Here is a 16,057-nt window from a genome sequence, read left to right on the forward strand (position 1 = left end):
CTACTGTACCCTGTGGTTCTGAGCACAAGCTCTTACATTCTCAGGTTCTTCTTATACTACCTAAAGCTTCTACCCAGAGCTGAGGCCGGGCTGAGGGCATCAGCCCCCTCTTAGGGAGGGAGGGAGAATTTAAATCCTCGCTATTCCCTCTCTTATCTTCTGGTTGGTCAGATGCTTACTTCTTTGGTAGATGGAGGTGATGAGCAATTTTCAAATTTCTAAAATCATGATTCTCAAGCAAAACTGTAGTGAGCCACACACCAAAGATTTATTTAATGTACTAATGAGGGAATGAGTAGAATGGTAACACTGCTTCAAAGGAGAATGTGAGGAACTGATCGATCTATCTACCTACCTATCGTCTAACTTCTTACACTGCACTGCTACTCACATCGCCCTGACCCTTGGTCGGGATGGGCTTTCTGGCTGCCCTTGCCCGTGCTGGCTGTCCATGGGTCCCCAAGTTGCTGGCAGTGGCCTTGTAATTATTTTATTTGGTTCAGCGCACATCAGGAGTCCCTGCCCTCCAGGAGCACAGTGTCTAATGGGGGCGAGGATGACAACTCAAATCCTTTTTATGGGCTTTGTGAGCATTTCCCCCATGCCGGCCCCAGGCGGGCTCTGGGGACATGAAATGACCGTGTCCTCACCCCTGTCCTCAGAGGAGCTCTGAGCCCATGAGAGAGACAGACAAATAAACAGTGTCTCATAACATCAAGTGCCAGCACTAGAATAGAGGTCCCAGAGGCAGCAGAAAGGGGGAGTTGCTCTGCCCTGGGGATGGCAGATGGACACCAGGGGCCACCATCCAAGGCAGAGGAAGGGACCTGCTTTTAGAGGGAGAGAAATGTTGCTCTTGACTGGGGAGGGGGGGAGTCGTGGCTGCCCTAGTGTGGGCCAGGCAGCAGACCCAAGCGGGACATAGGTAGAAATCCAGCAGGTGGGGAAGAGGAAGGGACACTTGGGGCAGAGGGAAGAGCGTGAGCAAAGGCCAGGTGAGGAGAACGCACTGGGCATGTGCGCGCACTTTCTCCCGGTGACCAGCGGTAACGGGGTCACCCCGAGATATTTTGGATTATCAACAGAGACCAGCACATATCTCTCCACTCAGAAAAAAAGTAATTATTAAAATGTCAAAAACGAAGCATCAACTTGGAACAAGACTTAGAGACGACAGATGACCCGGAACAGCCAAGCAGCTTTCCCCTGTCTCTTCCGTCTGCAGGAGTCACAGGGCTCCCCCCTGGGGAACTCTGCTCCCCCATTGAAGTCAGGATGGCTGGGGGTCAGGAGGGGATGTTGAGGGAGCAGCAGCTGAGCAAAGCCTGTTCATCTGCATTCCGTCTTTGGTCCTCAGAGCACCTGGAGAGGGAGGCGGGATTAAAGACTAACGCAGTGTCCCTTTGACAGAACCCAACGGCTAAGCAACTGGCCCGGAGGCACTGGGCTGATGGGAGGGGGCGCCGGGACCGGAGGCAGGGCGTGGGCGCTCCCTGCACCCTGAGCTGCCCCCTACTCTGGGGCTTGTTCCCACATCCCCACAGCTTCACTGTCTAGGGGAGTTTTCAAGGAGATACTTGTGCTGGTTCCTGGCGCTTAAATCAAACCCACGGTGGGGGGCCCGACGGCAACGCTGGGGGAGTGAGTGCGTGCACAAGTGGTGTAGCCGGTGGGGCTGGAGTCCGAACCCAAGACAGGAGGCGCCTGGGGGGGCGAGGGGGTGGGTATTGCTGCTGATGAATGAGGTGTGAAGGGAGAGCGGCCAGCCAATGAGACTGTCTCTGTCTGCGCCTCCAGGGGGCCCCAGCCGAAGGGTGACGGGTCTCAGGACTTGCTCCCCAGCCCCACCTTCTGCCTCTCCCCACACCCCCCCACAGAGCAGTCACTATGCACGCACTGAGCACCTACTTGGCGTGAGGTCTGGGTGCTATGCCGGTCACGCAAGCAGGCGTCACCCCCAAGCAAGGGACGACCCCACGAGGCTGGTGTCGCGTCCCCCATTCTCCAGGGCAGCCAACCAAGGCCCAGGGAAGGTTCAGTGAGCCCGGGTCTGTCTGGCCCAGGTCTGTAAGCGGGCAGAATCACAGCAGCCGGCTCACGGAGCCCTCCCGGCAGGCGGGCATCAGATGCCTAATGAGCGCAACCTGTTTCTTTCTGGCGTTTCCTCCTCTTCAGCTTGAGCTCGCTTCCTCTACCCAGCCTGCTTCTCCACCCACACTGGAACGCGCTCTCCCCTCTCCTTCCCTTATGGCACCTTGGTGGTCTCCCAGCCTCCTCGGAGCTGCTCCCAGCAGCCAGAGCAGTCTGTGACCCAAGCCCGGCCACGTCCCAGCCCTGCATAACCCTCAGTGGCTCCCCATAGCCGTGGGAGAAAGCACCTCCTCTCCTAGGCACGATCCGGCCCCTGCCTCCCTTCTCCAGCTTGTTCTCTGGCCTCAAATCCTACCCTGGCCCCCAGGGCCTTTGCTCACACTGTGACCCTGCCCGCTACCCGCCGGGTTTTCCCTGCCCTGCAGCTGGGCCCGGCGTCCTCTCTTCCTGAGCTGTTACCGCTGGGCTCTGTATCTGTCCTCACCGCTCTTGGCGCTCCCGGGCAGTGACTGAATCTTTGTGACACTCGCCTGGCATGGAGAGCTCAGGGAGGGCTAAGTGAATGAATGAACGGACCACTGAGTGAATGCGTGGGTGAGGAGACTGGAGATGGAAACCAGCAGGGAAGCAGAGAGATGGGACCTAGCACGTGGGGGCCCATCCCCACCCAGTGGCTCTCCCTGCACCACCCTCGCCCAGGTGAGGACCAGCTGGCCCCCTGGCTCTCTCCTCCTGGCGAACAGGGGTCAGGGGGCCTGTCCCTCTCCCTCCTCCAGGCTGCTACCGCTACAGCTACGTGGACCAGGGGCAGGTCCTGCGGCTGAAGGGGCCCGACCACCTGGCCTCCAGCTGCCTGTGGCACCTGCAGGGTCCCAAGGACCTTATGCTCAAGCTTCGGCTGGAGTGGACGCTGGCCGAGTGCCGGGACCGGCTGGCCATGTACGACGTGGCTGGGCCCCTGGAGAGGAAGCTCATCACCTCGTGAGTCCTGGGAAGGGGGGTGGGAGGGCGGGCGCTCATCATCACCCGCCACGGTCGGAGATGAGAGACTGTGTGACCCCAGTCCTTGGCATCTGGTACCTGAGAGACAGCAAGGCTAGCACACAGAGGAGATAGGAGGCTGGAAATGGCTGTGTGCTGTGGGCGGCCCCCTTTCCTTCCCCGAGTCTCAGTGTCCCTGTCTGAGACAGAGTGGTTGTACTAGACCACCCCTCAGGTCTGCTCTGGGAGGTGACAAGGCTCATTTGAACGCTTTAGAGCCTGGCAGCACCCTGCACTGTTGCTTCGTAGCTGTGCGTCCTAAGGTGAGTGGCTTTGCCTCTCTGAGCCTCGGTTGTCCTCACCTGTAAAATGGGTGCACAGTCACAGCCGCCTTGCAGGGTTGTGAGGCTTAATCAGACCATCGGTGCCGAGATTCTTACACATAGCAAAGCCATCCCTTATTACTACATGGTAATGTCTCCATTAAATAGCGGGTAACTGCTGCTGGCGGTGTGGGCTGGGGGGCACCAGGCTGCTGCCTTCTCCGGCTCAGGCTGGCCCAGCTTCCAGGCAGGAGCGGGGGTGGGACCTGCGTGTTCAGGTCAAGGGCAGTCCTTGAGGGTGAGCGGGGACAAGGTCCTCCCCAACCCCCTCCCCCCACCCCGGGGCCTCTCTGAACTCCTGGCTCTGAGGCGGCACACTCATTTACACACCCCGGCATGATGACCTCAACCTGGGGTGTGCGTGGGCTGGGTTCCTGGAGGGCTCTGGGAAGCGCACAGAAGCCAGACACCATCTGATTTCCAGGGCTGATGAGGGTGGGGACGCTGATGGGCTTCCCCTGGGGCTTCTTCAAGTACCCCTCCCCCCCACCCCAGCCTGTTGTTAGGGAGGGGACCCAGCTCAGCCTTGTCCCTGCTCACGATGGCGCACAGGCAGCTCGTGCTATCTCGGGGCCTTGGAGGTCTAAAGGGGTGGGTCAGACAAGATCAGGGGATCGTCACCCTCGCATCCCAGAGCCGCGAGAGGTCTTCAGGGGTGATAAGGAGATAGAGCAAAAGGGACCTCGACCGACTTTAACCCCGTGGCTTGTTGCCGGGGCTCCATGCCCTGGGAGACTATGAGACATTTTAGTTACAAAGCGGGCTCTGCTGGGAAGAAAAGAAAAGAAACCCCAACATTAGGCGACCTCAGGACCCTCAACCCTGAAACCTCATCTCCCTGCAGGGTACAGGCTGGGACCTCAGGGGCACAGGGATCCAGGGGGACGGGAGTTTGGTGGGGACAGTCTGGGCAACCTCCTGGTCTCTCTCCCCTGAGGAGCTGGCCTGACCCTTCCAGGGCCTCCAGTCAGTCTCCTGGGGCAGAGAGGGTCGGACACCTGCGCAGGGACACATAGCAGTCCCCCCAGCCCCCTTCCAGGCCCCACCCATCCTGGTCACCTTCCTCTGTCCCTCCAGGGTCTACGGCTGCAGTCGCCAGGAGCCGGTGGTGGAGGTCCTGGCGTCCGGGGCTGTCATGGCGGTGGTCTGGAAGAAGGGCTTACACAGCTACTATGACCCCTTTGTGCTCTCCGTGCAGCCCGTGGCCTTCCAGGGTGAGGGGTTAGGGGTCCCTCGGGATGGGAGGGGAGCTGAGGCAGATACCCAGGGCGCAGGCTGGTGTGCCCTTCACCTTCTTTGCTGTCGTTGAGGTGGGATGGGAGCAGAGGGAAGGTTCTGGAAGCCCCTCTGCTCTCCTCCCTCCCAAGCCCTTGGCCCCTCTCTCCTGTCCTCTGTTCTCACTCCATTTCCCCACTTTCTACCTCCCTCTCCTACCCTCCCTGTCCCCTGTCCCTCCTCTCCCTCCTTCTCTCTCCCACCCTCTTTCTGTTTACTGTCTGTTCGGTCCCCATCCTGGACCTGTGTCTCCTCTCTCGGCTCCTCCCCTGGCCCTCTTTCCTCTGTATCCGCTTGAGGCTGGAGGGTGGGTCTGTGGTCAGGAGGCCTGAGAACCTCAGATTTATCCCCAGACCATCCTGTCACACCAAAAATGAGCCCCACAGATCTCCCTGGAGATGGCGCTCGGCTCAGGGAAGGCCACTCACAGCCTTTCCGGGAAGGGCTCTCCAGGCTGCCTGCTGGCCTCCACCACTGGCCTCCTGTTCCGGATCTCCCTCCCTTCTTCCCTGACCCCCTTTCTCGGGAAGAACCTCATGCTTCATGCCCTGGCTGTCCTGGGGCATGGATCAGCCAAACAAACCTTTCAGGTTCCAGAGCAAACAGGAGACCACGAGCCACTGCTCCCTGCCCCCGACCCAGCAATCCCCCTCTTTCCACTTGGTTCTCCTCCCTCTCCTGGTGTTGACCCCAGAGGCCTCCTGGCAGTGGCCCAGGTCCCCAGATGCCCACGCTGGGTTCTGGCAGCCCTCTGGAGGTGCCCGGGGCTGAAAAGTTGCCAGAGCTGGCTCTGGCTCCATGGGAGTCACTGACATAACTCGGGGGACAGGGGAACATGGGGACCCTGACTCTAGGGAGAGGTAGCAGGGCGGCTGGGAACCCTCCTGATTCCTCACCCTCTAGCTCTGCGACCTCAGCCAGGTACCCCTTCTTCTCTGAGCCTCATCATCAAAAAGGGGCCTGCTCCTCCCTCCCCCACCCCCATAACCACGAGGCTTGCACCGTTGTGAACACACGCGGTAAAAGGGTCCGGTGCGGCACAATCTGTGTCGGTGGCTACCATTTATTGAGCACTTACTATATGTCAGGCTGTCTGAGTATTTTATGTCTATTTAATCTGTTTAACTGCCCTGTGAGGTATGGGCTATTATTGTCCCCATGTTCTGGGTGGGGAAACTGAGGCCCCAGGTCACACCCCGCCACTAACCTCTACTGTTTAATGGCAGGAGGGTGGAGGGGTTACGGCTGCCCCTCACCTGCTGGGAGGTGCAGTGAGCTGGGCCCGGGGGACCCTGTGTAACAGCTGTTCTCGGGGCCCAGCTTGTGAGGTGAACCTGACCCTGGAGGGCCGTCTGGAGCCGCAGGGCGTCCTCAGCACGCCTTACTTCCCCAGCTACTACTCACCCAGCACCCACTGCTCCTGGCACCTCACGGTGAGTCCCGTCCTCTGCCATCCACACGCCCTCTGCCCAAGGCACCCTGCGGAGCTTGGGAAGCCCTGGGGTGGTGCAGGCTGAGCCCTGGGTGCAAATCCCTCCAGAAGGGGGGGGGTGACAGGTGTGGCCACGGTCTGCCTCTGTGGGTCACCGTAGTGCCTGTTTGTTGAGTGACTGACCACCTTCAGCCCCTGCTGGGGCTCTGTGTTGGAGGGCCTCCTCTCTTTGTTGTCCTGGGAAGTGGGGCCACCAGCACCGTCACACCGACTCCTCTGTCCCAGGTGCCCTCTCTGGACTATGGCTTGGCCCTCTGGTTTGACGCCTATGCTCTGCGGAGGCAGAAGTATGACCTGCCGTGCACCCAGGGACAGTGGACAATCCAGAACCGGAGGTACCTCACCCTGGGACTCCCTCCCACTCGGCAGGGCTAGAGAACCTGCCCCTGAGCCCCTCCCTGTGCCATCGGAGGCCCCGCTTCCCTTCTCCCACTCCCTGCTCTTGGCCAAAGTCAAGTGGCTTCCTTGCTCCAGGAAGGTTCACAGCCAGGGCCAAGGCTGCTTTTGCTAATCCGACCATTTCCACAGGGAGGGGCAATAACCAGGGTCCCTCCCTATCACCCCCACTACCCAAACAGCACGGGCCTGAGCTCCCCTCTTGGGTTCTGGGACTGGTGTCCACACTCGCCAATGTGGATTTCGCCTGTTGGTTGATCCTATTCGGACAAAAGGGGACGGGGACTGACAACGCTCATTGGCATGCCCGCGGGCTGTCCGGGATTCCAAATTCGTCAGGGGCTGTGATTAAAGGGAAAAGGAAGAAATGTCTGTGGTCTGACTTCAGGCCTGTCCTGTTCAAGGGTGACAGGAGATGGTGTGACTACAGGCCTATGCTGTTTGGGGGGTGACAGTAGATGGTGTGACTTCAGGCCCATGTGGTTCCGGGGGTGACAGGAGATGGTGTGACTCCAGATGCGTGCTGCTCGGGAGGTGACAGGAGATGGTGTGACTTCAGGCCCGTGCTGTTTGCGAGGGTGACAGGAGATGGTGTGACTTCAGGTCTGTGCTGTTCAGCCAACAAAGGGACCCCACATCCTAGCACGTGGGTGGCATTTCTGGGCCCCACGACCTTTATCCTCATGGAATGCCCTGGGGACCGCACTGCTCCTTGCCTGGAATCTGCCAGACTGAGGCTGGCTGGGCTCACCTCTCAGCATCAGGAGCCCATGAAATGATGGCAGGAGGGGCGCACGTTTCACACTTGTTCAAAGGATGACGGCATGTTTTCCTGCCACCCTCTCAACCCTTCCTTGAGGAAGCGGCAGGTGGGCCCCGGGTGTGCCGCCCCTGCCCTTACCGCGCCCCCCCACCCCCAAGATTAGTCCATTTGCCAGGAGCCAGGCTCACCAGCCTGTGACATCCAAGCCATCATTATTCTGTTTCCTAGAAAGGGAGTTGAGGTTCGGCATGATTGGGGGTGCCCAGACGGACCCGCAGGCAGAGCCCTCCCACGCTCCCCACCGGCCCGGAACAAGGAGGACGGTCCACACCACGTTCCCTGTGGCGGGTCTTCCCGGTCTCCATGACAGCCGGGACGGCTCAGGTCAAGCTATGGGGCCCGTTCTAGGGACTTGCTGAGCTGCCCTTACATGTGGGCCACGGCTGGAAAGAGTCCTAAGTAAAAGGAGGAGGCTGTGAGGGTGGGATTTCAGGCACCATGACAGGTTCTAGTGGGGTCACAGGTAGCTCCCTCCCAGCGTCTCAAAGCACCACCAAGCTACAAAAGTAGGGGCCGGACCGGCCGTCGAACCCAGTCCTCACCCATTGTACAGGACGGAAAACTGAGACCTAAGATGCCTAAAGCTGAAGGACTTGGCTTCTTTTGCTGGTCTTTTGCCTTTTGGGGGTGGCAGGGATTTCAGGGTGCGGTTAGGTGGTGGCTGGGGGGGGCAGTGGGGGAGGCGTGATGGGGCACAGCTCTCCCGTCCCTCTTCTCTCTCGTCCCACACCTCCCTGTGCTTCCTGGCAACTGGGAGATGTGCTCAGGGGCGTCTACAGCTAACTCTGACTACACCGCCTTCCCCATCAGAAGGGTTTAGACCAGTCCCAGGCCCCAGCTTTTTACCATTTACACAGATGTCTGAAGAAAGATGTCTCCCGGTAGGGTGTGTGCATTAGTTGCTAGTGAAATGTCACTCCGTGTGGGGCTGGTGAGGAGCAGAGAGCTGAAGCCAGACATCGGGGTTGGAATCCTAGCTCCTCCCCTCGCTGCGAGGTGGGGGCTCCCCTCTCCCAGCCTCCAGCAGCTCATCTGAAAACTAGCCATGAAATAGACACCCCCGCTCCGCCCCACCAAGGCAGGACTAAATGAGATCGTGGGTGGGGGACCCCGGCTCCTGCGGGCAGCCCAGACAGAGCGCAGCCCTGCAAGGCTCCAGCCATGAGTTAACCATTGGCTCTCGATGCTGGGCCGGCCAGTCACCGAGCTGGGGGATTTGGATCCCCCATCCTCAACCACTTGATGGGGAAACAGGTCCCCAGACTGCCTTCCCTGACCGGTGAGGAGCCCGGGGCACAGAGAGGCAAAACCACTGGCACCACGCCACCCAGACTGCAAGTGGGGGAACCAGAATCGAGCGAGGCAGTCGAGTCCAGAGTGCGTGGGGGCATACACACCCGTGTCTGTGTGCACGAGTCCGTGCCCGTACGCCTGCACACCTAAGTGTTCACGCCCGTGCGGATTTGTCCCACGGAGCCTCTGAGCAGCCGTGCCGGCTGTTTGCTCTCTTGGCCATGGAACTCCGGACCCATCCACTGGCATCCTGGCAAGAGGACCGACGACTTCTGTGGCTCCTGCCAGTTCTGAGAACGGCCTGGGAAGTCCCATCTCTATCTTCTAGATCTTTGTGAAGGATCTAGGGTCCCCAGGTGGAGACTCGTGTCCCCAGGCCTGCCCCCAGGCCGCAGCCCATATCAGCGTGGAAGGGAAGGCAGAGGTGTGCCTCCAAACCATAAGCACTGGACAAACCATTTCCTTTAGTTATGATCTTTTTTGATAATGATCATCCAATGTAGATGCTGGGAAATTCTTTGAATGAGCATTTGTTGGAAAATTTGCTTGTGTGGGTGGCAAAGATATGAGAGGTCAGGGGAACAGTGTCGATTTGCAGGCACAGGGTGTGTAGGGAGGGGGAGGCGCAGTCCTTGGACCCTGAATGGCCATGGACAAGCAGCAATGGAGGGTGAGTTGGGGGAAGAAGGTGACTTCCCCGCAGGTGTCAGCGTAGCGATGCGGGAACGCTGGCCTCGGCTCCCTCTGCGGGCTGGGCATCCTCAGGCTTGCGGTCTCGCCCTCTGAGCGCTTTATGCCCTTCCCCACCTCACTGCTTTCTAGCAGCTTCTCCCAGTGCCCACGGCCAAGGCCTCCTGGCCTTTAAGTGGCCTGGAGGCGGTGAAGGGACTTGGCCTAGTGAGACTGGCCACCAGCTGCGTGGTTTCGCAGAACCTGCTCGGGCTGGGCGTCACCACGGCCCAGGCTTCCCCCTTTCGGGGAATCTGCCTCCTGCCAGCTTCCTCCCCTGTGATGTCACTTTTCTTGTGATCTGCCCAATCATTTCCCCTGCCCTCCCTCTGATGGGACAGGCAGAACCACTGGCTCTTAGGTCCTCCGGAGCCCCCACAGGCCAGGCCTGGCTATGGGGTGGCTCTTCTACTCCCCTGGGGCCTGGTGTGGCCAGAACTGACTGCAGCCCCAGAGGCTCCGGGTCAGGCTGAGTGTGTGCCCCCGAGGCTGGGTGCTGGCGGTGTGGTGGGCACAGCATCTGCCGCTGCCCTAGATGAGCTCATAGCCTGACGGCGTCAGCAGCTTGCTTTCGGAGAAGTCTTTCTCATCTCATATCTCATTTTCTCTTTCCCTAAAACATCTTCCAAAGGAGATAATATCACCTACCCTCATTTTATAGAGGTGAAAACTAGAACTTGCTGACATTGATGTGTCAGGGCCACACAGCTGCTTCGTGGGGCAAAACTGGCCTCCCACTCAGCTCTGAGGTTCAGGGTCCAGTGCTCTGCTCACCCCGTCAGACGCTGTCATTCTCCCTTCTTTAGTGTTTGCCTTCTCTGACCCCCCTTCCCACTTAATCTGTCCTTAGGGAAGGGAATGCTTGCGTGCGTGCGTGCGTGCATCCATCTATCCATCCATACTTCCTTCCATCCATCCATCCATCCATCCATCCACCAACCCTTCCTTCCATCCATCCATCCATCCATCATCCTTCCTTCCTTCTTTCTGCCCAACCACCCTACCATCCATTCATCCATCCACCAACCTACCTACCCGCCCACCCTTCCATTCTTTCTTGAATTCCTCCCTGTGTAGAGCTGACATGCAAGAAAGTTGACAGGGTCCCTTCTTACAGTCTGGGTGAGGCAACAAGGAAAAAAAAAACCCAATCCACAGAAGTGAGAAAGCAAGCTGGCCACTGTGCAAAAATGCGCCTCCAGACCCCGCACTTTGTAGCTGAGGTGGGTTCTACAGCCTCTTGGAGACGGCTCGTGGGGGAGGAGGTGGCATTTGGTGGATGGGGAGGAATTAGCCAGAGGGTGCATACCCTCCCCCAGAAGTCTCTACGGCAGGACCCAGAAATGCTGGTGCACATAGGAGCCCAGCTGGTGCATAGTTCTGGGGGGCAGGCTGTTTGGGGGAGAACAGGAGAGGAAGGGACTGGTTATCAGGGGGTCCTGTGCTCTGCCTAATTTGAATAGCCTCTGATTACTTCCAGCTAGTGTTTCTGGGGCTTGTTTTTCAGAAGAAGCGAGAATCTAGATTATTATGTGAAATTAGCAGGCAACTGAACTTGAAAAAAAAATTTATGTTAACACTGCGCAGACTAAACAGACCATCTTTAAGTTGAGTGATTCAGCCTGAGTCACTAGACTGTAGCCTTGTCCCAGGAATGCAGCCACCAGCCCCTGCCCTGGGTCTCCAGGGTGAGAACCACATACTGCCCCCGGGGTGGGGGGCGTTCCTGGGGTTCCAGGCGGAGCCACGGGCTGATTCTGGACCTCGTTCTCTCAGACGCCAGTGGAGATGTCCCGTCAGTCCCCACTGGTACCTTAGAGCCCCTGGCCAGAGCTCAGGGTGACCACACAGATTCTTCTAGATTGAAGTATTCCACTCCTCTCTGGCCTGGCTCTGGATCCTTCCCTGTCCCTCCGCAACTCCTCCATGACCGTGCGGGGACAGCATCCTGTGTCCCCAAACCTTCCACGTGGTCAGGGCTGTACTTGATCCATTTCCCCAGTATTTCCACAGTATTTCCCACCCCTAGCTCCCCTGTCCACTCCTCAGGGAAACTCTCAGGGGACGCTAATCCATGAGAGCCTTTGTTTATCCACTTTAAAAACAGACAGGCAAAATAAATAAATAAATAAAAATAAATAAAATTTTAAAAACCCAAAACCAAAAAAACCAACAAACAAAAAACCAACAGACAGCCCAAGCTCTGTTCCCTTAGTTTTATAAGGCCAAGAGGGGCCAGGCCTGCTCAGGGGTGCCCCCTTGTGGCAGTTCATCACCATCGCGTCCCCCTGGGCTGGAGGAGTCTTGGAGAGCAGGGCTTCCCAAAACTTCCCACCTTGGGACCCCTTTACCCACTTTAAAATTACTGAGCAACCCAAAGGGCTTTTGTGAAGGTTATATTATCTCTTTTTACAGTATTATACATGATAACTAAGGAAGTTTAAAAACATCAATTCACTCAAAAGCCTGTTACAATTTTAACATAAACAACATTTTAGAAAAAAAACTAATTATAGTTCCCAAAGCCAAAAGCATTTGGCGAGAAAAATACCATTATTTGACATTTTTATGACTTTCTCTTAAACTGGATTAATAGAACTGCATTGGGCATCTGCGTTCAATCGGTTGTTGTCTCACACGTCACGTAGTCTCTGGAAAATTCCACCGTATCCTTTGTGAAAAGAATGAGAGTGAAAGAAAGCAAATATTACGTGAGCATTATTGTGAAAATAATTTTTACTTTGGAGCCCCGATGGTCCCCAGACCGCGCTGGGAGGACTGTGGGTTGGTTTGGAGGCAAGGAAATGATGCGCTGTAGCCAGACAGCACGGGGAGGTCTGTGCGGGGGCATGGGAAGTGGGAGCCAAGGTGCACCTCTCCTCCCACCCCCGGAGCAGGCTGGGTGGGTCCTCCTAGGTCTCGAGGAGGCTGGATTCTGGCTTACCTGTGCCACTCCCTTCGTGAGCCTCCTCTGGAACGTAGGATTCAAGAACAATTTCTGTCTCACAAAAGTGGGGCTGTGGCAAGGACCCCCCCAATCTCTGTGCAGTGAGGCCTTGCAGTGTGGCTGTCCGTGAGGGAGGGGCCGGACAAGACAACCCCAATCTTCCTCAGTTGTTTGTTGACTAGCACGTTGACTAATCAATTCAACTGTGAGGTGCTTGCCATATTCTAGAAGTTCCGAGGAGGTACCAGCACCCCGCCCCCCGCCCCCACCCTGGGAGTTAGCTGTTGCACCTGCAGTGGGATGTTCCCATCATGCTTCGGGGCATTCCCACCTTGACTTCCCTCTGCCTTCTCTGCCGGGGCACTTTCACTTCTCGCGGCCTGTTTTCTGACCTGTGGTCTGGGTGTCCCTCCCTCGTCTGTAAAGACGCTCCCATTTGCTCAGTGAGGGTGCCCTCTTCCCTGTGGGGGGCTCAGGGGACTGACCCATCTGTTCTGTGAGGGTGTCTCACCTGGGGAGGGAGGGAACGCCGGGGTGCTATCTGGGGAGCGACCCATCATTCTGGAGGAGGGTTTGCTCCCACTTGGTAAATGCATGCCCACTTGCTCTGAGGCAAGATGTGCCCAGACACCATGTGGGATGAATCCCGTATACCCTAGGGAAGATTCCTAGCTGTTCTCTGGAAAGAACATTGCCCCTCCATGGAGCTTCTCCCACCTGCTCTGGGGAAATCAGAGCATCCCATTGGGGTGGGGAGTCTAGCAGGGGTGTGAGGGCCCTCCCATGGTCGGGGAATGGTCTCACCTTAGTGCTGCCATGCACCGAGATGACATCCTTCAGCCCCGTGCTATTGTATCGGTCTTGGGAGCAGAAGTGGTGCCCCCCGTCAGGTCCAGAGAGTCACAGGGAGACCCCAGGGCTGTGGAGGCTTCTCAGTGGGAAGGACCGTGCCTGAACGGGGCACACAGCTGCCTCCTCCCCCACACCGGGCCCAAGCTACTCCTGTCTACACAGAGCAGGCCAGCCAGGGACTCTGGCCTCTATGGACACACTGAAGTGCTGTCAGATTTGGAGTCAACAGAGATGATAATTTCCCTTATTTTACAAGGGGGGAAGTGAGGCTCAGGGAAGGACCCTGACTTGCTAGGATCTCACAGCTCCTAGGTGATGGGACTACAATTCAGACTTGGAATTTTATCCTGCAGGGAGTGGGGAACCATTGAAGGCTTTTGAGCAGGGGAATGACCCTGGGGTCTAGAAAATGACCCTGGGGTGGGCAGTCACCCAAAGCAGCAATCAAGACAGAGAAGTTGAAGGTGGGGGAGCTGCTCCCCCTCCCTCTCTGGCTGTTCTGCCCTTGCCCAGTCTGTGTGTGGGGACACTAAGCTGTCCCTTCTCTGGGGCTGGCCCGCGCATCCCTGAGTCTGTCTCTGTCACCCCCAGGCTGTGTGGCCTGCGCACCCTGCAGCCATATGCCGAGAGGATCCCCGTGGTGGCCACTGCCGGCATCACGGTCAACTTCACGTCCCAGATCCCCCTCACCGGGCCCGGCGTGCAGGTGCACTATGGCTTGTACAACCAGTCCGACCGTGAGTATGAGCAGAGCGGGGAGCAGGGCGGGCGCCCCCAATGCCCCAGCTGCTTCTCCCTGCCTCCTTCCCATCCCTGGAAGCACCAAGTGGAGGAACCAAAGGACTGTATGTGTGTATGTGTGTGTACGTGTGTGTGTGCATTACCTGAGGCTTTGTGTGTGCCCCCTAGGCAAGGCTGTCACCTGGGTTCAGCAGGCAGACACACTCACACAGACCTGTGTGTGTGCTGTGTACACGGGCCCGGGCACGTCTGTCCATGCGCACCGTGCATATGGGTGCGTATACATGTGCGTACGTGTGTGAGCACACAAGGGCAGCATGTCTGCGCATGTCTGCACGATGACGTGTGTCCTGATGGTGCCCTCCCCTACAGCCTGTCCTGGCGCCTTCCTCTGCTCTGTGAACGGACTATGTGTGCCCGCCTGCGACGGGGTCAAGGACTGCCCCAACGGCCTGGATGAGAGAAACTGTGGTAGGCGGCCCACCTGTCCCACCCTTCCTCTCCTTGCTTTCTCTGAGCACTAAGCCAAGCGCCCCTTTTGAGTAGAGACGCCAGCCCCCCACAAAATGTGCAGTTCCTCTTATCGGCAGCCAGGAAGTGGGCTCTCTCGCTGTGCTGAGATGGAAAGACGGAAGCATCGAGTCAGAAAGTGGGCTCCCCAGGGCTACCGTTTGGGGTAGTAGCAGGGACAGGCTGGGACCAAGGTCTCCTGGCTCCCAGCTCCCAGCTTCTCCCCACCAGGCCATCGGCCCCAGCCTTCTGTCCCAGCCAGATGTCAAAGGGGGAACAGAGTGGATGGAGGACCGAAGGGAAAGGCAAGCCCTGGGTGGCCAAGGAGAGAATCCTGTGTCTTCCTCCCTTGATTGGGGTCTCCATACCTCCACTTCAAGGGGTTCGGACTGGAGCTGCCAGCTCTTACTGGAGTCATGCTCCCCACCGCCCAGCCCCGGCAGCAGGGCCCCAAGCCAGCACTCTCCTTCTGAGTCCTGGCTTCTGGCCCCCACATTCACCATCACGGCAGCCTTTTCTTGTCTGACCTCCCCAGACCGCCCCCAACCCCATCCCATCCAAGTTTTAAACACCTGGGGAGAGAAGCAGGAGGGAAGGGAGATGTGCTGGGGAAGGTGCCTCATGTTTGGAATCAGAGCATCTGGCTTCAGGTTCCAGCTCAGCCAGATGACCCTGGACAGGTCATCTCATTTCTGTTCCCACCCAGGAAGTGGGGTATCTCACTTGCTGGGAACCTCCGGCGTAAAGTAGCTAAGAAAGAGACTTACGATCCTAGCCTATGATACAATACACGTTCTAGAGACAGCACAAAGTCCCAGCCCAGCTCCTCGGGCTTCCTCTCACCTGCCTCCTCTGTGTGTCCCCATGCAGTCTGCAGGGCCACATTCCAGTGCCAAGAAGACAGCACATGCATCTCCCTGTCTCGAGTGTGTGACCGGCAGCCTGACTGCCTCAATGGGAGTGACGAAGAGCAGTGCCGGGAAGGTAGGGTGGGGGATGACCAGCTATCCAGAGGGAAACCAAGCAATGGGCTCAGCCAGGACAGCCCAGCCTTTCTGCACGCTTCTACAGCAAAGGTTTCTACCCTCCTGTCCAAACACTCACCAACCCATCTGTATGAGCACTTATCCATCCACCCACCCATCCATCCACCCATCCAAATCTATTCATGCCACACCTGCATGCAAGCCAGTGATAGGTGAGCAGAGTGAGGGAGTGGGAATAAAAAACACCAAAGAGGTGGTCTTTGTCCTCTGGGATTATCTGCTGGTGGGAAGACGTGATGGGTGACTGTCTCTGGCCCAGTGCCTTCTGGATATCACGTCCAGTAGTACGGGAAGACTGGAGTGCAGGAGGACATCAGGCAGGGATAGCTTCCTACTCGAACTTCACCTTGCAAAGAGGTAAAACTTAAATAGGCAGAAGGAAAGGAGAGCAGGCCAAGACCTGCTTGGGGCTGCAGAAAGTTCTTTATGGTGAAGAGGGGGAGGAACAGGCGGGCGGCTGGGTGGGGCGGGAATCTAGAGGAAGGCTGGGCTCCAAAG

The 16,057-nt window shown here is 57.8% G+C and overlaps 1 protein-coding gene across 3 annotated transcripts in view; it reads left to right on the forward strand.

The window, feature by feature from the left end:
• Window positions 1-16,057, forward strand: part of TMPRSS6 (transmembrane serine protease 6) — a 33,384-nt gene that overhangs the window by 11,768 nt on the left and 5,559 nt on the right. For all 3 annotated transcript variants that reach the window (XM_080812298.1, XM_080812300.1, XM_080812299.1), the window contains exons 7-13: window positions 2,868-3,072; window positions 4,533-4,669; window positions 6,051-6,163; window positions 6,448-6,557; window positions 13,854-13,999; window positions 14,376-14,474; window positions 15,384-15,497. In XM_080812298.1, the coding sequence (XP_080668424.1) occupies window positions 2,868-3,072; window positions 4,533-4,669; window positions 6,051-6,163; window positions 6,448-6,557; window positions 13,854-13,999; window positions 14,376-14,474; window positions 15,384-15,497 (924 nt within the window). The remainder of the gene's footprint in view (window positions 1-2,867; window positions 3,073-4,532; window positions 4,670-6,050; window positions 6,164-6,447; window positions 6,558-13,853; window positions 14,000-14,375; window positions 14,475-15,383; window positions 15,498-16,057) is intronic.

This window comes from Martes martes (genome assembly GCF_963455335.1).
Source record: "Martes martes genome assembly, chromosome: 8".
Classification (NCBI taxonomy): domain Eukaryota; kingdom Metazoa; phylum Chordata; class Mammalia; order Carnivora; family Mustelidae; genus Martes; species Martes martes.